Consider the following 27,609-nt stretch of genomic DNA (forward strand, 5'->3'; position numbering starts at 1 on the left):
ATAAATACTGTTTGTTAGGAATTTCAGTAACAATTTATTTTAAGGTGTCCATAATACAGAGTAATTACCTAGTTAAGTACTTAGAAGTAGCCGTTGTAATTACATGAAACAAAATTTACTTACCATGTAACTAAGTTATGGAACAGCCTGTAATTACAGTTTGTAATTATGTAGATGTAATAGGCAGCTACTGTTACACATATGTAAAAGACCAATTGTTACATATGTGTTGCAGACTTTATACAACGTAATTATAAATCTAAGTACACAGACATAAGCTACTTAAAGTAAAGTGTATCAAGATTGTACTTAAGTGTACTTCATGTGTATCTATACTGTACACCTTATCCAGCTGCACTTTAGTTTGATTCAACCCACCAGTAGACAGCTAAAATACATGTAATACCTTTCTAATTACATTAAAATTACAGAATATTACACAGGCATAAGCTACTTAAAATAAAGCGTATCAAGATTGTACTTAAGTGTACAAGCAGCTATGTAACGGATTCGGCCTGTTACATATGTGTAACAGTAGCTGCCTATTACATGAACATAAATACAAAACGAGATTACAGGCTGTTCCATAACTTAGTTACATGGTAAGTACATTTTGATTCATGCAAGTACAACGGCTACTACTAAGTACTTAATTAGGTAATTACTCTGTATTACGACACCTTAAAATAAAGTGTTACCGGAATTTCTATTTATTAAAGAATCCACAACTAAAAATGCTAGTTTCCATACAAAATATTAAGCAGCCTTGGTGTTTTCAACATTGATAAATAACAATAAGAAATCATTCTGGAGCACCAAATGAGCATATTCAAATGATTGTTGAAGGATGTCCTGGAGTTAAAGGAAGATGAAAATTGAGCTTTCAATCATATGAATGGATTACATTTTATATATATTACTAAACTTTTTGTTAGTTAACAAAAATAGTTACTATTTTTAATGGTCATTATTTTTCACAATATGACAGATTTTCTGTATTCTGATCAAATAAATGCAGTTTTGGTGAACATAAGGGACTACTTGTATTAGAAAATCCAACTCCAAACGTCATAATATAATATAATTATACTTTTTTACCTGATGATTTGAGAAATTTAACTACCAACTATGAGCACAAAGGAATAGCATTTCAACAGTGTTCATTACCTCCAGTGCTTTATGAGGAAGTTGTTTGTCAGTCCATTGCTTAAGTTTGATGTCTACAGTGGTGTTGAAAGTGCCGGAGTTCGTGGTCTGAGCGGCAGGCAGGTAGATGTTCTCAATAACGTGTGTCGAGACCCTTTCCCAAAGCTTCTTCTGTAAGATGGACTCCCTAAAATGACATCAAAATTATGTTGGTAAAAATTGTGTTTGTTAATTCTTAAAATATACATGACCAAGCTGCTATCAAATGTTTACCAAGTGTACAATAAACAATGTTAATTATGTGTTTCACTTCTCTCAACCATCAAATAACATCAAAAATGTATTTCATAATTCTAAACAGTCAAGTGGAAAGTATAGACTTGACATTAAGACAAAGATGAGAATATTCTGAGGATGATGGTGAAGCTCATTTATCATAAAAGGAAACCATATTTCATAGCTTCCTGTTTGCTTTGTTCTAGTGTGGTACATCAATACACACACATCTCCAATATAACCAAACTAGCGCTGCCCAGAGCCACCCTCCAGCTATTCATCATGCCATTGATTTGAGAGGCTGATGGAGCACACTGGGCCCCCTACAAACATCTGATCTATTTCATTTAGCTTGCTCCTCTGGGTTTTAGGTTCATAACTCCGGGTACAGCTTACAGTTTTGCATTCTGATGGTAGAGACCGCCCTGAAGCCATGAGATGGAGATGTTGAGTTTAACATCCAACAACGAGTTGAAGATTGAGAATACCTTGTCTGTAATATATATATATATATATATATATATATATATATATATATATATTAGGGGTGGCACGGTGCACAGATGTCACGGTTTGGGGGTCACAGTTCGATACGATTTTGGTACAACAGGAAAAAAAACAAATCTACTATGCTCAGTTTCTTTTCATGTATTTTGAACCGAGAGTAGTACAGTAGTCATACTAAATATTATATTACATTATATATATATAATCTGCAGTACATATATACATGCAAGGAATAAATTCTTGAAATATATTTGATTTAGTTAACAGATAAACAAGGGGAAAAAACAGTGCGACACGTAACAGCCTATATATGCTGAGTTTCAGTTCATTTTTGTGACAGGCTTAATTTGCTCACAGAAACGAAACTGAAATGGCAGAAAGCAACATCCTATTTGTTTTCCTTATTTTATAAAACCACAATGTTTTGTTTTCATTGTGAGTGTACACAAAGGCAGACCTTTATACAGTGATGCATTATTAAGACGATAAGTGTTTCAAGTTGATTCTGATGGTATAAGGAAACAGTTGAAGTGATCGCATCACACGCACACGCACACACAAAACACATCAGTTCCAGCATTACTAAAGTTGGTACTTTATCAAAATAAAATACAAACACCAGCGCACCCACCTCTGTGTCACCGTTGACTGAAGTACAAAGCCTATAATTTACATAAATAATAGTTTAGCATTCAGATACGTTGCATCGCAAATATGGAAATATTATGGAATATTTGGATTTGTGCCGAATGAGAGAGGTAGGATACACGAGCACAAAGCTCCATTTTGCAAACAAAAAATAAAACTTGAAAAAAAATTAAAAACTTTTTAATTCCGCGTTGCTCCATCACGCTCTCGCTGGATCCGCTCCTCGGCTATCAACAAGAGGACAGTCTGTACTTCCTCAACAGACAACGAAACAGTAATTTCTTGGTTGTTAAAAGAAAGGTGCGCTCATTCAAAACAGTTGTGTTTGATTCATTGAAAAACTGCACAACATGCAGTTTTTGAATGAAGTTTTTTATTATGAAGGGAAAACAAAATCCAAACCCACATGGCCCTGTGTGAAAAAGTGCTTGCCCCCTAAACCTAGTAACTGGTTGGGCCACCCTTAGCAGCAACAACACCCTTAGCAGCAATCAAGCGTTTACGATAACTTGCAATGAGTCTGTTACAGCGCTGTGGAGGAATTTTGGCCCACTCATCTTGGCAGAATTGTTGTAATTCAGCCACATTGGAGGGTTTTCGAGCATGAACCACCTTTTTAAGGTCATGCCACAGCATCTCAATAGGATTCAGGTCAGGACTTTGACTAGGCCACTCCAAAGTCTTCATTTTGTTTTTCTTCAGCCATTCAGAGGTGGATTTGCTGGTGTGTTTTGGATCATTGTCCTGCTGCAGAACCCAAGTTCGCTTCAGCTTGAGGTCACGAACAGATGGCCGGACATTGTCCTTCAGGATTTTTTGGTAGACAGCTGAATTCATGATTCCATTTATCACAGCAAGTCTTCCAGGTCCTGAAGCAGCAAAACAGTCCCAGACCATCACACTACCACCACCATATTTTACTGTTGGTATGATGTTCTTTATCTGAAAGTTCACCACTGTTCCATGTTTTCACCATTTGTGGATAATGGCTCTCACTGTGGTTCGCTGGAGTCCCAAAGCTTTAGAAAAGGCTTTATAACCTTTTCCAGACTGATAGATCTCAATTACTTTCTTTCTCATTTGTTCCTGAATTTCTTTGGTTCTCAACATGATGTGTAGCTTTTGAGGATCTTTTGGTCTACTTCACTTTGTCAGGCAGGTCCTATTTAAGTGATTTCTTGATTGCGAACACTTTTTCACACCACTGTGTGTGTGTGTGTGTGTGTGTGTGTGTGTGTGTGTGTGTGTGTGTGTGTGTGTGTGTATATATATATATATATATATATATATATATATATATATATATATATATATATGAGTAGTATTTGTGGTTTTTGACCTTGGATATGTCATATACATAATGTATATACATAATACTACAAAATCATACTACAGAAGCAATTTGGAAGTTGGAAGTATCACCTTCACGTTTTTGTAAATTTGTAGTCAATTATGGAGTAGGCAAAACAAAATTAGTACAAAGTCGTCCACACAGGTCAAATGATATGTATATGTAATAAACTGACAACCCAACAATTAATTTTGTAGTTAATGAAAAGAGAAGTGCTCACCAGTGTTTTGGTGTTACTTGACTCAAGCTGATCACCTCATCCAAGATCTCATTTTTGGCCTTCTCATACAGCTCGTTCTATGAGTGAGGAACATGACATACACAGTATAAAACATGTCAAAAGAACCTATACAGTAGATTAAAGGTTGGATGTTTTAAGTAATAAATAACTAATATTAGAAAAAAAAAAAAAAACTAATCTTGTTTTGATTATTTGCCATGCATAAATTGCAAAGACTAAAGTCTCAAAACCAAAGAGAGTTTCTTCATAAAAGACTTGTCCACGCCCTCCTAAAACGGCTCATTCAAACACGCCCCACATGTCTACGTCACAATGTGGGGAGATTTTTATAACACCGCCCAAATGCATACGCAATGAAAGAGGGCATGATTTTTTTTCTTGCTGTAGTATTGTTGATGCTGCCGGCGCCATGTCATGGAGACGCTGTGTTTCGTTGTGAAAGCGAAACTACTTTGTTTGGATTTCCAAAAGAGGACACAACTAGAAATCAGTGGTTAAGTTGTATTTACAACACTGTTCCAGAGCAGTACAACACAAATACTAGAGTGTGTGCAGCACATTTTACACAGGACTATTTCCTGAACCTGGCAGGAGAGTAGCCTACAATGCTGGCTTGCTCAAAGGCTGTTTCTATAAAGTGGGGCAATTCCAACTTTGCAAGGACAGTCTGGCACTTCTGACTCACAGCCTGTAAGTACGTTTCTGCCACTGATGATTTAAACGCGAGTTTTGAGCTGAGTAGAATAGCTCTTGTTGGTTGTCGTTTCTCCGATCACAAATGCAGACATGGTAATGTTTACACGGCTCGATGCAACGCAACGCGTAAAAAGACAGTCATTATAATCAGTAATTATGTCCCCACAGTTTGTAATGGGTTTTATTGTTTTAGTCTCGTCGGCGTTAGGAAACACCATCACAATATGGTGAGGGGCTTTAACATTCCATCACACGCTTAAGGTATTCGGCCAATCAAAACGCACTAGATAGCTGGCCAATCAGAGCACGCCTCACTTCTCAGAACGATGAGCTTTGTAAAAATCGACGCGTTTCAGAAAGGCGGGGCATAGAGGAGTAACAATAATGTACAGTATGTGAAAATAATGTTTGTTGAACTTTAAACCACAAACACATTGCATTACACCAAATATTGTTATTTTTATTAATGAATTATTTTAGCATCATATGACCCCTTTAAAGATCTAGAATAGCTTAATTAGCAGCCAGTTCTTACCCTGTCCAGCTCTCGTAAGCGAGGATAGTTGTTTTTCCACTCAGTCTCCAGGTTAAATCGGGATGCTGGTCAACAGGGAACATGGAAAGTTCAATTTAGATTATTTTCATTAATATCCATAGATTTTTTTAAGGAAACTTTTTTCCTCTGGACGGTTACAGAAGATACACCATTTAGAATTAGTTTTTTTCTTTTAACTAAGGATAGTCCTCCCAAAAATGAAAATTTTGTCATTTACTCACCCTTGTGTCATTCAATACCTGTAGAAACAAAAGATATTTAGAAGAATTTTGGTAACCAAACAGTTTCGGTTCCCATTGACATCCATAGTGTTTTCTGATCAAACAACGGAAATCAATGGGAATGGAAACTATTTTGTTACATTCTTCAAAATATTTTCTGTTACACAGGATAAAGAAAGCCATACAACTTTCGAAGGACTTGAAGGTGAGTAAATGATGACAGAATTGTCATTTTTGGGTGGACTATCCGTTTAATATACTAATTTTATAAACAGCTTTACTTAAATTTACTTAAACTGTGAAATTTCAGTATTTCTAACAAACAGGTAAAAAGTGTTACAAAATTCATTAAGAAAACTGCAGTAAGTAGGTCAGATGTAGTTTAAACAATCATTATTAACTTGGCTATTAATCTCATACTTAAAAAAATAATTAGATTTTCTACAAAACGATGTGTTGAAAGTTTGCATTTCCACCTATAATAATACAGTGAACTTAGACTAAAACTTTTCAGTGACAGCAGCCCTATTCCTCAGACACTTCCCATCTCCCTCCGTCTAATTCCCCATACAGGGACACCAGATAGACTGCGCTGTGGCCATGATCAATGCACCTGGAGCCAGGCGTGCACTGTATCAGCAACCCCACGCTCCCCAGGGGCCCTGCGTCCCCAGCATACACACGGGCCGGGTGCCTCGTTCACACAATGGAGATGACGCTAATTGCTCTGGTTATCGGGCAGGCCCCAGTGCAGCTGTGGAGATCGATAGCCCATACAAAGGTTTGAGAAGCGTTCCGGGTCAGGCAATAAATCTAGAGGCAGAGCGTTAGCAGGGGTGGCCTGTTAATTGGCTGCGTGGAGGTCTACAGCGTGCCCTGTGCAGAATGTCTGAGCTGAGGTGAGGTTGTGACGGAAATCAGCACGCACAGAGCAGGGAAACGGCTCTGCTCAGGTGGGTTTCAGAGTTAAGTGGCTGTCGAGTTGTTGGTTTGGATTCTATTAAGGTTTATTTACAGGGTCTCCTGAGAGCTGATGTGCACTCTGCTTCTCAAAATGCCCTTGAAAATCAGCATCTTATTGGGGGATAAAAATAGCAATGATCGAGTTAAAGGCCTAAAAGAACAGTCCATGTGCCTTTTCTATTTAAGAATTTTCAGATACGTTGTAAAGCAGTAGTTATCAACCTTTTTGACTCCAAGGCTTCTCAATGTCCACAACAACAATAAAAGGCCCCATGATTTTCCAGTTATTTGTGATTTACTGAATAAGGATTGACCCATTTCACAGACTAGGACAATGTACATTTATTAGCATCATAAATCTAGCAAAGTTTTTCACATTTTCATTGTTTAAAAATTTAATTTACATTTATAACACAATACTTTGTTTACATTTATATTTAGTCATTTAGCAGACACTTTTATCCAAAGCAACTTACAAATGAGGACAATAGAAGCATATAATTGTTACATTACCTTAGCAAATTTGACATATTTCTTTCTTCTGACCACCATAAATAATCTCTCAATATTTTTTTTTCTCTTTTAAAAAGACACAGAAAATATACCTTAGATGTTTATTTTGCTTCTAGAGCAAATGGAAAAGCAAAAAAAAAGTTTTGTGAGTTTTCTAGGGTCCCCCTATAGGGCCCTCGGCTCCCTAGTTGCGAACCACTGTCCTAAAGGTTTGACAGATAAGGTTGATGGCAAATGTTTCTTGAAAGAAAAAAAAAAAAAAAAACATACATTCAGTCTGTTCCTTACAGAGGGATATCATATGGCTTTAGATGACTTTAGGGGAAGAAGAGTTATGATTATGATTTTTTTTTTTGTACATTACCACTAGTTATATAAATAAGGTTTGGATCAACATGTGGGCGAGTAGACAGAATGTACATTTTTTGAGTGAACGATCCCTCTAAGATCTGTTAGCTGGAGTCATCTCACCTTTGAAGGCATCTGCTTGTTGCTCTACTGACTCTCTGACCATCTTCCAGAAGCAATCTGACACAGCAAGACTCAGGTTCTTTGTGGTCACCTGATGAGCTTTCAACATGCCATCCCTTTATCAGGTTGGAAAAATATTGTACAATCAAAATATATGACATATTATAGAACAGGTGAGTTAGAAATATGCATTTGACTCCTACCTCAGCAGTCTTGAGCTCTGAAAGAAGTCCTCCTCATAGTCCTTGATGGAGTCTATGCTTTCATTAGCACTGCCTACAAAAGAAGCATGGGACTGAATGATTTCATACAAGTACACCAAATTTCAAATGTAAATGGTTTCTACAAAGATCTCATGCTTACCTTTGCCAGTTACTACAGCAAAGTAGCCCAAAGCCTTCATTGGGAATAACCTGCCTTCGACTATTTGCTGGATCTACAAATGGGGGAAAAAAATCAATAATTTGAAGAAAATAACATTAAGTAAACGAATAAAAACATTCCAATGAATGTCATCATCTGTGCATAACTGCAGTCAATGCTTGTTTAGTGTCAGAGGACACAAAATATATCCCTCTAGTGGCTAAAACAGGAAGTAACATTATCAAGAGTTTATGTAGTGAAATATCTAAAGGTCTTACTCTGCTTGGACTAGCTAGGTTCTTTTCTGCCAGGTCAACCTTGGTAAGAACAAAGATGGTCCTTTTGCCCTGAGGGTCCATCTGACTGACCAGATCTGTGACAATACTACGCTCTGCATCTACTGAGCCATCTGAAAGAGAGAAATAAACCGAGAGAGAAATATTAACTGAGTTGACTAAAGAGAACGCTAATATTTTATGGCAAATATTTTAATGGAAGAAAACTCACCCTGAATGCAGAGGATGATGGCATTTGGATTCTGCATGTAGGCTTTACTAATGCTAAAAATGGTTTCTTTTGTGTCAGCAGCCATGCCGCTTGTCACAGTCTGTATACAAATGAAACTGTCAGTGACATCAAACATGTTCTGTATAGATGTATACGGTTATATTATGTGTAAAATCGTATGAAATGTGCACAAAATTTACACTGATGACACCCGGCAAGTCAACGAGCACCATTCTCTGGATTCCTGGACCCTTTACGCTTAAAGAGATAGTCTAACACAGAATAAAAACACAAATATTAAAGTTTTCGGGCAGATTCAAGTGCAAATGTTTTCATAAAAGCAGTGAAGAAAACAGGGGCTCACTTCAGGACTGACTGTCTGACCTTCCTTCACACTCTTCCTCATCCTGAGTTCGATCTCGTGCCTCAATGCTGCAAGCTAGAATGCAAAAAGAAACATAACATCATCTCAGTGACCTGACAGTCAAATATAGAGACTGACAAATTTGTACTACATAATTTGAGTTAGGAAACTTACATCCTCCTCTTTCCCAAGGTCGAACTCGCGAGTGCTGTCTTTGAACATTGCTACATGGTGAGGGCCTTCACTCAATGTCACCTACAGGTAAACACATCACAATTATTATAATATTTACTATATAATTACTGTTCATGTGTTGTTTAACTACTATCTGACTGTAGTTTGTTTAATTCACTTTGACAGGAGATCTGGTCATCATTTCTCCAGAGCCTCTGGGGAAGATCCTAGCTTGAGCTATCATCTCCAACACACTGGTCTTTCCTGCACTCTGGTCTCCAACTACCACCACCTAGTGAAGAGAAGACAGATGCTGGTTATGTCTGAACCATCAAGAGGTGTTTCATATAACCACATATCAGGGAAACAATTAGTTTAGTTTATTTCAAAGATATATATAATGAAATGCAAGAAAAAACATGTTACAGTGAAGGAAACGGCAAAAAAAAAAAAAAAACACATGGGTTTAAGGCATCCTGCTAAAAAACATTAACTCATTAACTTTCACACAAGTACATTAAAGCTGCAGTCCGTAACTTTTGTTGGTTAAAAATGATCCGAAATCAATATTTGAGCAAGTACATAAGCAGCCAGGGTTCTAAACTATCACCTTACTTTAGCCCGATTCACAACGGTAAGCTTATAATAATGTTTTCTAATTTGAGTGGTACGGGTAGGTTTTTGCAGGAAATTCGAACATGGCACTGCGTCATTACGTCACGTCTGTAAACAAAGAATTTGTCCCAGCTACTAGGCTATATCGCACGTGCGGATCCTGCAGGTGGTGGATCATTAGCCTTTTCTAACATCAGATGGAATAATTAAATGTATCATTTTGATGGAGGATTGTAATCCAGAAAGGATTATGTGTTTATGAAACACGTGACTGAAATTAAATTATTCCAGTTTTAAATGTGCATCTACAAATAGCCTGGGATTACACAGGATTTGTATTTTAAAGAGAACCAGTTAGAAGGAAGATTCATTTGCTTTTTGGGTTAAAATAATTTCTTAATATGAAATTCGAATGGTATGACAATTAGAGATTAGTCTGTACAGAAATTAAAATTACACGCTAATACACACTACATACACATAGTCACGCAATTCTGCCTGATGTTGTTAACATTAAAAATTTGAGAACAAAGTATAACAATAATAATAATTTGCACGGTTTGATGTGATATGAGCTAATCGTTCATTAGATTTAAATCACCATTGGTAGCGCGATTTGTTGTAATGTTTGTTTTTTTTCCTCAGTTGGTCAGAACAAATGTGGCAGACTTGTTACTTGTTCTGATGACAATATACGGTGAAAATTCTTATTTGGGTCATATATTCCAAGACGTAGGCGAGAATTTGTGATTTCTAAGTAACATTACAGTATCCACAACGGTGCGGTGACTGACAGCCACACATTCACCTCAAAACATTAGATTAATCCACGCTGGAGCTGTGCCAGAGCACAACCCACGCAATAAAAATAATTCCGCAAGTAACTGCAATTGCAGGTTTCAAACAGAGATGCAAAGGGGCAAAACTTATGGACTGCAGCTTTTAAAAAAAAAAAAAGAAATAACGGAAATGGAAAATAAGAATAATACTGACCCTTGGTAGATGATCTTGAGTATTGTAGTTGGAGTCATAATCTGAGAGAATGTCCAGGACCTCAGAGTACATATCAATCAAAGACTTCTGCACAGGATCAAAGACAGGAGAAATGCATCAATGAAACCCTGTGGATCCGTTCTTTATTTACAGCAATGAAAAAGCCAACCATTCCAAAAAAAAAGAAAAAAAAGGGGTTTATTGCATGTATCACTTCTATGCATAATTGAAGAACGTAAAAATTCTGACCTTGACTTTTCTTTGATGAATACCCTTGTCATCTTTCTGCAACACCACTTTCCTCAGTTCCTTATTCTCCTTTTCCAGACGCTCCAGCATCCGTTGGTACTTTAACTGCATAAGCATGAGGGAAATAGAAGATAAAATGTATATAAATCGATCATGATGAAAAGGCTTCAAGGTTTAGTATGAAAAAAACAAGGCTTAAAAACTGTGAAACATAACTGTCAATACCTGTGTTCGAAGAAGTTCTTCCTGAAGCTGGTCAAACTTTTCTTTATCAGATGACTGAAAGCACAAGAAACAATGTAGCAGACTATGACCAGGTTATTTCTTTTCAGAACAGCTGATGATCTTCCTAAAATCCCCCTGAAAGAGCCATTGCACAAACAATCCACAACTCATGCACTGAATTCCAGCAGGCATCCCAGCAGAGGAAAGACTAGTTAATGCAAAGAGAAGAAATTTCCCTTCCAGGTTTTTCAAGCATTTAATTAATCGTTTATTCTTTATACAAATCACCACACTTCAAAAAATGATTTGTAAAGGATGCATCAAGACCACTGAATCATTTCTTGGCCCGCCCCACACCTGCAATGCAATTGAGTACCAAATCACAGAAAAGCAGTGAATGATGAGGAGAGAAGGACACAAAAGAAAACATCAAACACACATCTACATAAAAAGCAAGGGTGTGTGATTTGAAATGGTCTTTGTTTATTGCTAAGTAAAAAGTATTTTGTCTATGTGCAGATATAATTAGTTCTGGTGTTAGGCAGGTTATTTTTGCTGGCCAACAGCTGGAGCAAAGTGCATCGCACTCCATGTGGAAGAACAGCACACCACTCCATGCAGTGAATATTAACTGTATACGTTGAACTGTGTAAATAAATGGGTTTGCATGAGCAAGGCAGAATGGATCGAGTTTGGACTTAGCGCAAAAATAATGATGTCATACAAGTTCTGCTTATTCTGCTAGTGATAGGTGGATAGCAAATATGAAGTTTTTACTTTCACAATTAGAAAATGTTTAGAGCAGGGGTCTTTTGAAAGCTGCTTGAATAGAACGAAGCATCTTACTGTATTGTTTAAATGGATAATAAATGTTTTCAAAGTCACTCAGAGTTTGATTGTTAAAAATCGAAAGAATTTAAAGTCTATGCCAGATAACATGAGGTTCAAAAGTCTGAGACCACCCTAAAAATCTGTGATTCGGTCATTATAAGTTGTAGGAATTTGCAGAAATATAAACCAAGAAATATTTCATACGTAAAGATTTTGCACTATTTCTAGGTCACCAATAAAATGAGCAAATTTGTGATAATGATCATGAGAACCCACTTGTGCAAAAGATAATATTTACTTGCACTGAAGCTCACAAAATGCTCTTTGGAACATTAACAAATGGGGGACATTTTGCCACACAAAGAGCACATACACACTACAGCTAAAATCGGTTGTCAACTCACCTTTAAGTGCATATTCCAGTTTTGCACACACACAGTTATTTAAGGGAGTGACAACCACATTCCCCATCCGAACTGACTCCTGAAAAATGCAGGTTGTGACACTGCAGTGTATACAGAAATAAACTGAACAACTAGTTGTTAATTATGTATTTAAATGCACATCAGAGTTATCTTTTCTGAATACGTCGTGCCAGAAATCACTTTGACTCATTAGTGCTGCCAGATCTTGCTAGAAAAAACAACAAATGAGAGCAAGCACAAAATAAACTCAAATCCAAATGTTTTATCTTGAAAGAAGCCACATATCAAAATATAGCAACTTGAACCTGCCTACTTAACTCCAACTGGACCACTTTATGAGCCGATTCCAAAAGTCCAAAGATGCTTATTGTAAGTGGAGATGGCAACTCTTAATGAGCGAGTTCTGCGAAGCAGTCTTTAATACATAAAACAGGCTCTGCCGACGTTGGTTTAGTTAAAATAGGTAAACCAAACGTAATGAGTTTTTGGTCACTGTAATACTTTTGTTAAAAATACCAGACACAAAACGCACAAGATGACAGAACATTGATATGGTTACCATAATGCCAATCATCACAGTTTCGAAAGCGTTTTCTGTTCCGTACACACACAAAATGACAATTTAGGGGATTCATTACCGTTGTCACTCCTGAAACTTGTGTACGTGGTCTAAATTGTCACAACAGAAAAAAAATCCATTAAAAAAAACCTATTACAGGCTTTTCAGCAACATCTAAACAGTAAAATAATATTGAAAACGAAACACCCTTGATTTCCCCCCAACCTGCCACAGTATTGGCAGTAAAAAAAAAAAAGAATTTATCTAGTGGTCTCAGACTTTAGACCCCAAGTTATGGGATGGAATAATATCACAGTGAAATGTGGAAAAATCACGTGGCCATATACAGTGCCCTCCAAAAGTATTGGAACAGTAAGGCCAATTCCTTTATTTTTGCTGTAGACTGTAAACATTTGGGTTTGACATCAAAAGATGAATATGAGATGAGATATTAACATTTCAGCTTTTATTTACAGGTATTTTCATCTGGATCTGATACACAACTTAGAAGATAGCACCTTTTGATTGAACCAACCCATTTTTCATGTTACCAAAAGTATTGGAACATGTGGTTGACAGTTTTGTTGCCCTGGTGTGTCCTATTAATTGATTATTCAAACAATAAATAGCACTGAATGTCTGCGCTCAGTTTCAGATCAGTGCAGACTGCATTTATAGTTAGTTAGACGTGTAACCAACATGAAAACCAGAGAGGACCAGCAACAACCTCCAGAGGGCAGGAGTGAAGGTATCACAATCTTCTGTTCGCAGAAGACTTCGTGAACAAAAGTACAGAGGCTACACCAGAAGATGCAAACCACTCATTAGCAAGAAGAATAGGAGACGAGCCTCAAAAATTCTGGGACAAGGTTTTATGGACTGATTATTTTGACAGATTTTATGGACCAAAGTGATGGAAAGGCTAAAGTTTGGAGAAAGAAAGGATCTGCTCATGAACCCAATCATACACGGCACGCTCATCTGAAACACAGTGTACACAGGTGTACATTATAGTACACATTACACAAGTAATGTAATGGCTTGGGCTTTCATCGCTTCTTCTGGGACATGCTCATTAATGATGTAACATGATGGCAGCAGCAAAATTAACTCAAAAGTCTACAGAAATATTTTGTCTGACAAATTACAGAAAGATGCAACCAAACTGATTGGGAGATCCTTCATCATCCAGCAAGATAATGACCCAAAACATAGTGCCAAAACAACAAAGGAGTTCATCAGGGGCAAGAAGTGGAAGGTTTTAGACTGGCCAAGTCAATCTCCACACTTAAACCCTGTAGAGTATGCATTTTACCTGCTAAAGAAGAGACTGAAGGGAGTAACCCCCCAAAACTGAAATAGGCTGCGGTGAAAGCCTGGAAAAGCATCACAAAAGAAGAATGCAAAAGTTTAGTGATGTCAGTGGGTCAAAGGCTTGATGCAGTTATCGAAAGTCTTTTTCACTTTAATCTATGTTAATTCTATCTGTTCCAATACTTTTGGTAACATGAAAAATGGGTGGGTTCAAACAAAAGGTGCTATCTTCTAAGTTGTGTATCAGATCCAGATGAAAATACCTGTAAATAAAAGTTGAAATGTTAATCTCTCATCTCATATTCATCTTTTGATGTCAAACCCAAATGTTTTCAGTCTACAGCAAAAATAAAGGAATTGGCCTTAATGTTCCAATACTTTTGGAGGGCACTGTATATGCTCAGATCAAATTAAATACAAGTGCAGATTAAGCTCTTGCTTAAGATATGATCATTCCGAAAGGCTCCTACATTGGAGTTGAAAATTACAAAGATCTTGGATGGGTGGAACTACTTATCTGGTTTGTAACTAGAGTATATTAAAGCTGTAGTTCTTTCACATCAGTCGTTAATACCTCCACAATTTTTTTATTATTTTCTATTCAGCTATTAAGAGTTTGGGAAAAAATTGATTACTGAGTGTCAAAAAAATCAATATAGGCTTTCAAAGGCATAAAAAAAGCTGCCAAAGAATGGTGTGGAGCTGTCAAAGACTGGCATGAGTGCCACAGCATCAGGGGGGTGGTGGGGGAGTGGACCTTCACCTTGAGTTTGGACTGCGAGGGGCTGGGGTTCGGGGCTGGGCTGGGACTGGGTTCACGCGGCGGAGGCGGAGCATAATTGGCTGCCGCCCGCCGCATCTCCTCCTCATGCTGCTGGATCTGCTGCTGAATAAGAATGAGCTCGCTGAGCAGCCCCTGCTGAGGGACGGCACAGTGACAGAGACGGGCAGTCAATCAACCTGCTTACCAACTAATAGGAGGAAACGGTCTGCCTCACTTTAATATACTGCTCTTGGCAATAAAGTAGTTTTGAATCTAACTCAGTTATGATGAACCTAAAATCCTAAAGAGCATAAGAGACAACCATAAGGGTCTCTAAGCAAAAGGCAGGGGGAAGATTTAAACTGCGAAGATCAGAGGGAATTACAAATATTTATTCACACTTATAATGCTGAATCACATTCAAGACCTGCACTCACAGTCAGTATTGTCAAGCTGCTATAACTGCAGTAAAGGCAATTCTAATAGTTTTTAAGAGATGAACTAAGATCACATAAAACTACTGCTATTAACGAAAGTGGGCATTGAGGTACAATGAGCGATTTAGTTGCAGAGCAGTGCAAAGCCTGAAGCTGGAGAGAGCAAATATTACAAGACATGTCTTTCAAAAAAAATGCTGCTTCCGTACATTGGTATTAATTTGATTTCATAATTTTGTCTTGCATTATTTACGCACATTATATCAAACCATGATGCATTTATGATTCTTTGATGAACAGAAAGATGAAAAGGAGAGTATTTATTTGAAATTGTAATATTTTTTAACATTATAAACATCTTTACTATCATTAATAATCAATTTAAAGCATCCTTGCTGAATAGAAGTTTAAATTCCTTAAAAAAAAAAAAAAATCTTACTGATGACAAACATTTGAACAATTATGTACATGCTTAGACTGTCATCATTACTGCTAAAACATTTTATGGTCTATATCTTCTTTTATGCTAATATAATGCTAATATGCTACTAAAATTTCTAACATGAAAAACTTCAACTAGTGCTACTTTGAAATGCGTTTAGTTTCACTGCAGATAATGAGGGATTTATGAGTAAGAAAACAGAAAATGAGGAGGGGAAAACAACAACAAAAACTAATTAAACATTAAAATATCAAGGAGTGAATTGCAATATTAAAGCAATATTATTTAGAGAAAGCGCAATGATCATGACGGACAAACACGTAACTGAAAAAGACAAATTAATCTCCTGCAAGAAGAGTTTTAATGCAGTTGCAGGACAAAATATGTGAACCTACTGCTGGGATACAAACAGATCTCTAATAGCCTTGATGCTCATGGGGGAAGTCGTGGCCTAATGGTTAGAGAGTCGGACTCGTAATCGAAAGGTTCGAGTTCGAGTCTCCGGCCGGCAGGGATTGTAGGTGGGGGGAGTGAATGTACAGCGCTCTCTCCACCCTCACCCTCGATACCACGACTGAGGTGCCCTTGAGCAAGGCACCGAACCCCCAATTGCTCCCCGGGCGCCGCAGCATGGCTGCCCACTGCTCCGGGTGTGTGTTCACGGTGTGTGTGTGTGTGTGTGTGTGTGTGTGTGTGTGTGTGCATTTGTTCACTAATCACTGCTGTGTGTGTGCACTTGGATGGGTTAAACGCAGAGCACCAATTTCGAGTATGGGTCACCATACTTGACAATACGTCACGACTTTACTTTACTTTACTTATCTGTCATTGGTTCATCGTGTAAAAGGAGAAAAAGAGACATCTGCCCTGTAGTGTACACTGAGAGAGACATTTCTTTCAAATAATGTGAATACATCCAAAACAGGCAAAATATCAAGAGCAAAGTGCAGACTATAGCACTGCTCACAAATAATAATAATTAAAAAAAACACATACACTATATGAACAAAATGTTCTGTTCCAGTATGACAGTCCACATACATTTTGGCCAAGCGTATGTTCATTTGTTATGGTGGGGGAAGCTTAAAAAAGCAGCTTCACTTCAGTATCAGCCAGTTGCAACAAGCTACTAAAACAGTGTCTGTATTTAGCAGGACTACAAAAGTGCACAATAGCCATTGACCAATGGTGTCGGTGTCTTGCAGTAAATTGTCAAAACAAATGGAAAATGCACAGCTGTTAGCAACTTAGTTAATGCTGAAAAAGGCCCAAGCAACACAGCTAAGCATAAAAATGCAGGTAAAGAAACTTAAGCTGCCTTAATTATTATAATGGCTGGAAATACAAAAGGCTCATCATATATCATGGGCAAGCTTTAGCATTCAGAAATCAAGAGTCATTTACCTTCTTAAACTTTTTATCACTGCTGTCAGACATGGCTGCAGATGTTGGTGGGATATCTGTTGCTCTCAGGGTTGATTCACCAGTGGTTTCTGTGGGGGGGGGGGGGGGGGGGGGGGGGGGGGGGGGACAGGGACATGCAAATGCAAATGCAAATAGTTTTTCCCCTTCTTGAAACACACATTTAGCATTTAGATTTTACACATTTAGAAAAAAAGAATTGCATGTCAAGTGACAATAAAAATTAGCATGCAAAAACTTATTATTAGCTTGCATTTTAAAGTAATTACATTATCTCACCATATCCCAAAGAGACTCAAAGGTTTGAAAAGTAAATGGTGCAAATGTGCTTGATAAATAGTTTAGGCACACTTTTAGAAGACCATATAATAGAATATATTATCATAGTTTTGTAGTGCGGTGATGAGAAAATATGTGCAATCTGCTATAAGAAAACATGAACATTTTATAAAATGCAGGTCTAAACAATCACTCCTTGTCTAAGATGCTAAGAAGAAAATCAGATTAGATATTCAGTAAGTGTACTTTTCAAAACTCTTGGGCTGCAAGAACTTCAAACATATAGGATAAATTAGTCATGATGATGGAAAGAGAGAAAGAGACAAACTGGCCCACAAAATCTTAAGAGAAGAGAAGGTGAAGTCAAGGGATCAAGTGGCAAGACAATTAAAATCAGAGTAATCACACATTTACAGATGCTGTTAGTGTCTGGAACTGCATCTGTAACTGACCACAACTGAATGCTTTAGCATCCAATTTAATCTTGGCTAAATTAGTCAAATAAGTCAAACTAATTTACACTTGAGTCTTTGTGATCTAAATTTGTAATCTAAACTAAATATGCATTAGCATTAAAAAGTTTGGAGTCAATAAGATTTTTTTTTTTTCATTAATACATTTAATTAGCAAAGATGCATTAAATTGATCATAAGTGACAGTAGGCACATTTACAAATCTCCTTTGAACTTCTTATTCATCAAAAAGTATCATGGTTTCCACAAAAATATTAAGCAGCACAACCGTTTTCAACTGTGATAAGAAGTTTTTACTGGGCACCAAATTAGCATATCATAATGACATATGAAAGATCATTTGACACTGAAAACTTACAGACCCCAAACTTTTGAAAGCTAATGTAAATAGCGACGCAACACTGTGACGCAACTGCAGGCTCAATTTATGTTTTCAAATTGAATTTCTGTGACAAAGTAGCAGCTGACTTATAACATGATTATGATATTTTAGAGATTATTTCCTTTGTTAAGGGGTTTTGCTGGTCCATCCTTAGAAGCGCACACCCCATCAACTTAAATCCATTTTACGTCAGTGCAGCAGCGCAGGAGGAATCAGGGCACGCCAAGTGAGGCGTTTACACACCTAATAACAGACGCAGACCAGAAGCTCCATTGACTTCACTACCCAAACCTGTGAAGAACGTGAAGGGAGGGAGGAAGAGGAGGGAGGAACAAGAGGAACAAATGAAATAAAAATAAAAAAGACTGTAGAAAAAGCGTGAAGAACTTATTCCATTGCACACTGGATTGGGATTATAGCAGACGAGCAGTGTCAGCACTGTATACTGAAAAATATGTTAATGCAAATAATTATTATTATGTGAATAATCATTAGCATATTATCATATTATTAGAATATCATATTATCATTAGCAAGATGCTCATTGTACATATATGAAAGTGATTATAAGCAATGCACAGATATTTTAAAACAGAATGTGCAGAATATTCAAATTCATTCAGTTGATAGAAATCACAGAGACAAACCACATGGACCCCAAGGTTAGATTTAGTACCTTTCAACTTTAAAAATCTTAACATTCACAAAATAAAATTGTAGTGCATTAAGTATTTTTTTTGTGGTCTTTTCAGCTCAAAAGCATACAGTTTATATGGTTATATCCCTATTTTTTTTTTACTAAATATTGTAAAATTTACACAAACCGTTCAAATGCTTAGGGTCAGTAGAATTGTTTCAATGTTTCTGAAAGAACTTCCTTTTTCTCACCAAGGCTACATTTATTTGATCAGACTGTACATAAAGTAAAATTAGTAATATTGTGAAATATTGTTACAATTCAAAGCTTTCTTCTATTTCAATTCATATTTTAAATTGTAGTGATTTATTCCTGACCGAAACGTCGCTTGCTTGTGCTTGTGATAATAAACTTCAACATTTAGCAAGTATTGATAGTGTGCGGAAATGCATCTTTTTATAATTTATTCCTGAAATGAGATAAAAAATATTTAAGCAGCCATCACTCCAATCCTTCAGAAATAATTAGTGCTGTCAAAACGATTAATATATTAATATATATATCAGTGCTGTCAATCGAACATTTTTTCTGAAATTAATCGCGATTAATCACACCTAACAAAGTTTTTAACTAAACTTTTATATTGCAGTAATTTCACATTAAATCTTCAAATTAATGTACAAACAAAGACAGTATGTGTTTAATATTTGCTTAATGGTATCTTTTTTTATGACTGAAGGCCAGTATCACTGATGCCAATACTACTAATGTCTCTATAAAATAGTTTTTCCCCCTAATATTTAACCATTGACTATAGCCATTCAACATTACACTATAATTGAGAGCAAAAACAATCTCCACATAAACCCATTATAATAAATGTCATATTTACCCTTCAGCAGAAATATACAGAAATCGAAACTGAAGTTATCAAACACTAAATTCTAAATTAAATATAGATAAATCCTTCAAGGTATAAAAGTGAATGATTTCCTCTTTTTTTCTTCGATGAACAGACATCACAGCTGCTGGTTATTAGGTTGTTTTGGCTGCTATTTCTTTAAGAGCTGCCGCTACTGAACGTGAAGCGGATCTGACACGTATCATATTTTCTCTCAACTCTCTTTACCTTTTCTGACTGACTTCAGGTCTTAAAGTCTCTAGTAATGAGCTGATGAGTTCAATCGGATGTGTTAGACGAAGGAGACAGAGCTGGGCTGCTCCAGGACAGTTTTGAAAACCATCTCAGAGACATGTTCTTTAAATGTGACATAAAATATATTAGACTACATGCATGCGTGGTTTTAAGGCAGTTTTAATCGTCTTTTTGTTACTTAATGACTTAACTGACCACGCCATTGCATGCACGTAGTTTATATCGCCCTTTGATATAAAAAGACACAGGCTACACCGCGCGCCAGCGCCTTTGTGCGTGCGACCAATATTCTTTGGTGCAACTGAAGAGCACGCGCTCCGAGCACAGGACCGTTTCCGCAATCGTTTAACTCGCGCCTGCCGTGAAGCTGGAGCGCGCGTCTGAAACGTCTACCGTTTGATGTGTTAATTGCGTTAAATATTTTTAAAGCGTTAAATGGTAAAAATGTATTGCCTGCATTAACATGCTAATTTTTTTTAAGTTTGTTAACGGCACTAATATATATACAGTATATACACATGTAAATGTTAAATATACATAATATGTGTGTTTATTTATTAGGGGTGCTCCGACCAGTATTTTTGAGGCCTATCACCCATTTTTTTTACATTTTTCAAAAATATCTAATTATCTCACCTAAATGTATCATCATGCAGTGCATTTTTGCACAATAGCTTAAACACAGCACAAGCCATATTTTGTGAGCTGTATGTGAGGCAGTGTTACATCAGGTTCACACACACTCTGTTTGCAGTGCATATGCAGTCCAATTGCAGTAGGTAAGCGGTGCAGAAGCAGCATGGACTCATTGTGCTTTCACACAGGAGTCTGCTACTAATCAGTAGCTGTTTACCACAAACACAACATTTATCCATTATATTGATTTAACATCCAAACATTGATACTGAAAATGCTTTTTCAGCATTGTGATTCTCTTTTTACACAGTACAGTAATACAATCCTTCATAGACGTCTCTAAACGCAAGAAATATAATCAACACATTATTGAAGGCTTTTTGCATTTACATCTAACATAGATTTATATATTAAATTTCTCAAGCAAATGGCAAAACACTGAAACTACTTTTCTTATGTTATCACAAACATTCTAAATTAAAACTTACCACTGACAGAAACAGTTAGCTCTACTGTCTTTTCTTTAGCATTTACATTTTTATTAAAAGCAATCCTGCGGTTCATAAAGACATTTTTTTCCTATCTCCACGAGTGCTATCCATTATTGCCTTGTTAGTCTAAAAGTGCTTTTTTCCTTTAAACCTAGCCAAAAAGCCATAGCCTATGTGTTGCCTGTGAAACAAAGTAGACTTTAACTATATGTATTTATGGTGTAACTGTATTGGTGGCATTTTCGTGTCAATCCATGTTCATATTTACCGCAAACAATGCGCTGTCACTTTAATTCAGTTCCTCACCTTCAGCATTATAATTATTTCACCCGCGCCGGACAGAGATTAAAACGGTGCCGCTGCATGTCATGACAAACCTCTCACGGCAGGCGCAACATCAGCTTGAGATCGGCCTTTATAGAGACCGCCAATCAAACATCCCAAATCGATTATCGGCCGATAGTGATCGGTAGCTGATCAATCGGAGCACCCCTAGTATTTATATATACATATACACTTACACAGTACACACACATAATATGTGTAAACAAACTTTTATTTTGGATGCGATTCATCGATTTGACAGCAGTAAAAATAATATAATGATTTGGTGCTCAAGAACTATTTCTTATTACAATCAGTGCTGAAAAACAGATGTGCTGCTCAGTATTTTTGTGGACACCATGATACAATTTTTTCAGGATTCTTTGATAAATAAAAAAAATTTGAAATATATTTTGTAATTTTATAAATACCTTTACTGACATTTTTGATCAATTTAATATACCCTTGCTGAATACAGGTATTAATCTTTTTTTTAATCTTACTGACCTAAAACATTCAAACAGTAGTATACATTTCAAATAAATCTTTATGTTTTTATTTAACAAAATGTCCCTGTATTTTTGTGTCCATAATTAAATCTGTGTAAAGGACATTGCTTACCACTGGAGAGGAGGCTCTTCAGGAAGGTGAAATTCTCTCCGATCTTTTCCATATCGGGTAGTAGTTTGGCTATCTCTTCTAATTCAGGCAAAGCACTGGTTAGCTTGTCTTTATTCAGGGACACAGAAATAACATTTATTCCATATCATTAGAGAGTCAACAACACCAAATAATTAGCAACTGCCGCATAGGCATATTGTTAGACAGTTTTGATCAAAACATTGCTCTCCAAATTACTTACCTAAATCAATATTTTCACTCAGCTCCCAAACAAAGTCTGGCACAATCCATGTGTATTGGCTCATATCAGGAAGCATATCTTTCCATTCATCGTAAGTCTGGAAACAAACAGGCTGCATTGACTAGTGATGCACTAATAAATATTTTGCCTGATTTTTTTTAAACTACTGATTTGATGACCAATATACGGTGGCCGAGAGAGCGCAACATGCTGCAAATAGAAAAAACACCTGCAAATTAAGAAAACAACTTCTTCAATTTCACAACACAAGCGCTGCAAATGCTCACAACACAACCAAACAAAGAAACGCGCTGCAACTAAAATTCTTTATTTGGTTGTGTTGTGAACATCTGCAGCGCATTTCTTTATTTGTCTGCATTGTGAGCATTTGCTGCACCTGCTGTTAAACTGATGAATAAGTTTTCTTGATTTGCTGGAGCTTTTTCTATTTCCATGTGTTTTCAGAAGTTGCAGCGCCTCGAGCTCTCTCAGACACCGTACTAATACTATAATCAAATGAAAAGTCAAGTGGCAATAAAAGTCAAATTACTACATCCTGTTTGAAATCAGACAAATAGCACACCCAAAGTGTTCAAATTCAGATTCAACCTTATTGTGGACCCAACCAACTACTCAAACATACCTTTTTTGCAGTATATCCACCTCCAACTGCTGAGCCCAGCAAGATGTACCTCAGTTTCAGCAGTCTGGCAGCAAGACGGACTACCCAGAAGGACCGGTGCTGTTGATAGCCGTGGCCTCCTGATCGGGATTTGGGAGGACGCATGGGGAGCCTGGAGAGAGACGTGTAATGGCGGGCAGCTGAGCAGTGAGGTGGTCTCTGTGGATTGTTGTTAGCAGAGTAGCGGTGATGGATGGCACGGGAGAGTGGGTGCAGTTTCTGCAGTGGAACTCTGAACTTCACCCCCATTCTGGAGGGAAGCAGATTCTTGCAGGCAACGCTGAGGAGAGAAGGACAATGTAATCACTCTGTCACATTTACACACTTCTGAGTCATAGATAACATATATAATATAATACTTGAAGAATTTAGCCTTTTTTGTTGAAATGCATGGCTCAAGAGTATGGATGGATGAATCCCTGAATCCCTGACAATTTCATTTTCATCACTTTCATTTACTATCAAAAGTGTGTCTATTTATAGATGTTACGAAATAACATTATGGCTTCGACATTATTTTTTGTAAATAAAACTTAGAAATAAATATTTAAGGAAAACTATGTATCTATTTGTGACACAAAAATATCAAACATACTGTTAGAAAACTATTTAAAATATTGCCAGGTCGCCAGCTTTCTGTCAGACACATGCTGTATGCAAAACCATAGCATTTATGACAAAAAAAACACCCAATTTTGACAGCTGTAACACATTTTATGCCTTGCAAAGTTAAAAAATAATGAGAATGAGTTGTGATAGCTAGAGTTAGAACAATTACAGTTTACAATTACATGTGTCAATTTATAGCTGTTATGAAGTCACATTAGTTTTCTGTAAATTAAACATGTAAACATTTAATGAAAAATATCATTCTGTTTCTGATATATAGGGATATACCATATACTATTAAAAGCTATTTAAAAATCTGAAAAAGTTTCTGTTAGACGCGCGATGCATGCAAATCCACAAAACAGCATATGACACAAGGTCCCAATTTTGACAGCTGTGTTAATAGACCACCAAATACATGAAAAAGTAATCTTAAGTGATTGTAAATACATTTTTAAGCAAGAACGCAAATAAAATAACTTTTTAAACGTTAGCAGTTTTCTACTGGCTAGAGCGTTAAAATTGGGCAAAGAATATGTCAAATTAGACAGCCATTAATACTATATTGATAAGACTATTCATATGATACCGACGTAGAAATTTTGTTAAAAACCTAATTTCAGTTGTGAAAAGTGGGTCGGTGTTTAAGGTGGTGTCTATATCATTCAGTAGTGTAGCCTGTCAGTGTCATTTACGAAACGATACCAGAGCTAACAGTAGTCATTGAGAACTAATCCTCACAGTTCACATGTATAAACATAGTGTATATATATCAGAGAGTTAGTGTATATATATATATCACAGATGTGATAAGCCATTTTATATTGATACATCAAATCACCTAGTTTCCAGTCGTTCAATTCAGTAACATTAGCTGCAAACGTGCTGCTTTACTTACCATGTAACTACACTTCCGGCTCGTAACATCCTGCTATTATCAACTAATGGCAAATATAGGTTTCTATCAGATCTCTTTCCGAAGAAAAGAAAAGTCAATTCATCTTTCCAAATGGGGCACTTAGGTTAGCTACGTGGCTAACAAGGGCATACGAGCAGGCGAACATCAGTGAGTGTCAAGCGCTGCTCGACATGTTGTCAAAATAAAAGTCACAAAAGCTAAGACTTTTAACTGCGTCATTGTACTGGTCTATCAATCTATTTTTATCCAATTAAATTAAACTTTTCTCTTTTTTTCTGCAGTAGCCGTGTATTATTAATTTCTTTGTTGTTGTTGTTTTTTTTATTCACAAATTTCTTAATAGTTTGCCTAACAGTGTTTCTTGCTGAGATTTCCCATATTATAAAATCTCTTAAACAAGAATTAGAATAACAAATACCTTAAGGGCTATGATTATCTTATCTGTCTTACTAATTGAGGTGTACTTTGTTTACATGTTTGTATTTTCCCTTTTCCCTTTTGTTTTATGAAGCAATTTACTGCAGTGTAGTTTATTTGAAATTGAAATTGAAATTGAAAGAGAAACTAAAAGAAAAAGCTAGGCTTAGTTTACTTCATGTTTATCAATCAATCAAAATGTATTTATAAAGCACAATAAAAACAACAGTAGTTGACCACTGTGCTGTACAACCTTATATAAAAGACAAATAAATATGAACAGTTTTTGACCGCAATACACCAAAAAAAAAAAAACTCTAAGGACAATTATAAGCCCTTGAAAAAAGGTAGTTTTTTAACTTGGATTTAAATTCAGATTCAGAAGAAACTAATCGAAGGGAGACTGGAAGACTAGTCCATAATTTTGGCCCAGCAATTGAAAAGGCACGGTCACCCCTCAACTTCAATCTAGATCTAGGGACCATCAACACTCTTTTCTCCGAAGACCTCAGTGGTCTAGAAGATGTATTTGGATTTAAAAGATCACTGAGATATTCAGGAGCCGTTCCACTCAGAGCTTTAAAAACAAACCATAAAATTTTAAACTCGATTCTGTAACAGATCGGCAACCAGTGCAAAATGTTTATGTTCTCTGTTTACAGAATTTTAACACTTTATTTATTCATTATTTATTTGACTTTTTTTTTTATTATTATTATTTGTGCAATATAATTGGAGCTCGGAAAAGATAAAACACCACCAAACTCAATGATTTATAAATTACATAATATTCTGACAAATAAAGTAGCTGTATGTAGAAGGCAATCAGATATTTGACTTAAATATGATTTCATCACAGTATATAGACAGGGGATTTTAAACATTCTTTATTTATTAAAATCTGTGCCTATTAAGAGGGTAATGAAACCTACAAAGTTCAAAAATAAAGTAGGATATTACAAGATTCAATCAAGTCAAATCCTTCTGAGATATAAGAGTAAGGTAAGGTTCTACTTATGATTGCAGTACAAAACAAATCCACTAGAGGGGCAAATGTGACTGTGTACAGCATAGATGCTGTTGACCGACTGGCTTTAACCTTTATAGCTGTAATTTAAGATTTACCTAAATTACTTTAGAATTAACATTTCAGTCATCCTCACTGGTGAAGGTAAGCTGAAGAGGGAATATATTATTTTCTATAATGAATGTCCCCTGTCGGGTGAACAAAGACTGTACTGAGTCCGTTATCTTCCTCTTTGAGTGTCTTTAGTTGGCAAGGTCAAATTTTATTAAACTGGTGGTGCTCTTTGTTCTGGTTCTGGACTAGGAATAGTGTATAGACAGGTTTTTCAGGCCCACTGCATGTGCTTATGATGTAACCACTCTGGAGGATGCCACAATATTGAAATATTACAGACTACCTATATGTGTGTGTGTGTGTGTGTGTGTGTGTGTGTGTGTGTGTGTGTGTGTGTGTGTATACACACACACATACATATATTTAGTGCTGGGATACTATTAATCACGATTAATTTAATCCAAAATAAAATAAAAAATGTTTCTGTAATGCATACTGTGTGTAAGTACTGTGTATATTTATTACGTATATATTTAGACACACACATACAGTATATATTTAGAAAATATTTACGTGTATTTACATGTATATATTTATATTCATATAATTTATATATAAATATATTTAATATATAAACATAACATATTTTTCTTAAATATATACATGCATATGTGTGTATTTATATATACATAAGAAATATACAGTACACACACATATATTATGTACTCAAAAACTTTTAATTTGGATGCGATTAATCGTTTGACAGCACTAATATATATATATATATATATATATATATATATATATATATATATACACATATATATGAAGCACACACATATAAGTAGATTTTAGTTTATGTATTATATTATAGGCTCCTCATAGATATCTTGATTAAAATACAAGCTTTATTTTAAATTTCCAAAACTTAGATTTCAAAACAGTGTGCATGTTCAGTAGTCAAAAAAGTCTGCTACACTGTATCTAGGCGCTCTGGTTGACACATGATATAAAATGTCAATTGAATGCACACTGCCATAGCAAGTTTAGATCAATCATAGCTCTTAGCTAGAACACGAGACATGATCAATTTGTGTTTGAGCTAGAAACATAGTTATGAGACAGGACCAATGCTGCTGTCTCCCTATATACAGCTTAGAAAAGTGCCAGGGTCTCTTCACTCATCTTTCAGTAAAACTAGGTTAAGGCCCTTCAAAACTCAGAAACTGATGCACACACTGAAAATATATTCATATCACATACTCCATTGTTCCTATGTTAGATGCCTTGAGGACAGTAGTTATCCTCATAAGACACTCTCACTTTCTCCTCAGCGCAGTAAACTGTGTCATGAGGTCTTCTAATGCCTAATAAACACTCTCAGGCCAT

At 36.2% G+C, this 27,609-nt stretch overlaps 1 protein-coding gene across 4 annotated transcripts in view; it reads right to left on the reverse strand.

Moving 5' to 3' along the window:
- Positions 1-24,900, reverse strand: part of LOC306879324 (dynamin-like GTPase OPA1, mitochondrial) — a 41,768-nt gene extending 16,868 nt beyond the window's left edge. Inside the window, exons 1-22 of one of the 4 annotated variants that reach the window (XM_079432158.1) lie at positions 24,702-24,900; positions 23,156-23,474; positions 22,513-22,609; positions 22,272-22,379; positions 18,650-18,697; positions 17,255-17,343; positions 14,972-15,127; positions 11,080-11,133; positions 10,855-10,959; positions 10,606-10,692; positions 9,176-9,289; positions 8,998-9,078; positions 8,824-8,898; positions 8,660-8,731; positions 8,460-8,559; positions 8,231-8,361; positions 7,953-8,025; positions 7,793-7,865; positions 7,590-7,705; positions 5,401-5,465; positions 4,149-4,225; positions 1,168-1,333 (exon numbers count right to left, since the gene is read on the reverse strand). In XM_079432158.1, coding sequence (XP_079288284.1) covers positions 1,168-1,333; positions 4,149-4,225; positions 5,401-5,465; positions 7,590-7,705; positions 7,793-7,865; positions 7,953-8,025; positions 8,231-8,361; positions 8,460-8,559; positions 8,660-8,731; positions 8,824-8,898; positions 8,998-9,078; positions 9,176-9,289; positions 10,606-10,692; positions 10,855-10,959; positions 11,080-11,133; positions 14,972-15,127; positions 17,255-17,343; positions 18,650-18,697; positions 22,272-22,379; positions 22,513-22,609; positions 23,156-23,474; positions 24,702-24,730 — 2,235 coding nt within the window. In that variant the 5' untranslated portion in view covers positions 24,731-24,900. The remainder of the gene's footprint in view (positions 1-1,167; positions 1,334-4,148; positions 4,226-5,400; positions 5,466-7,589; positions 7,706-7,792; positions 7,866-7,952; positions 8,026-8,230; positions 8,362-8,459; positions 8,560-8,659; positions 8,732-8,823; positions 8,899-8,997; positions 9,079-9,175; positions 9,290-10,605; positions 10,693-10,854; positions 10,960-11,079; positions 11,134-14,971; positions 15,128-17,254; positions 17,344-18,649; positions 18,698-22,271; positions 22,380-22,512; positions 22,610-23,155; positions 23,475-24,701) is intronic. The other 3 variants (XM_079432159.1, XM_079432160.1, XM_079432161.1) reach the window with 3 other exon arrangements.
- Positions 24,901-27,609: the final 2,709 nt, after the last annotated feature.

Source organism: Barbus barbus (genome assembly GCF_936440315.1).
Source record: "Barbus barbus genome assembly, chromosome: 13".
Lineage (NCBI taxonomy): Eukaryota > Metazoa > Chordata > Actinopteri > Cypriniformes > Cyprinidae > Barbus > Barbus barbus.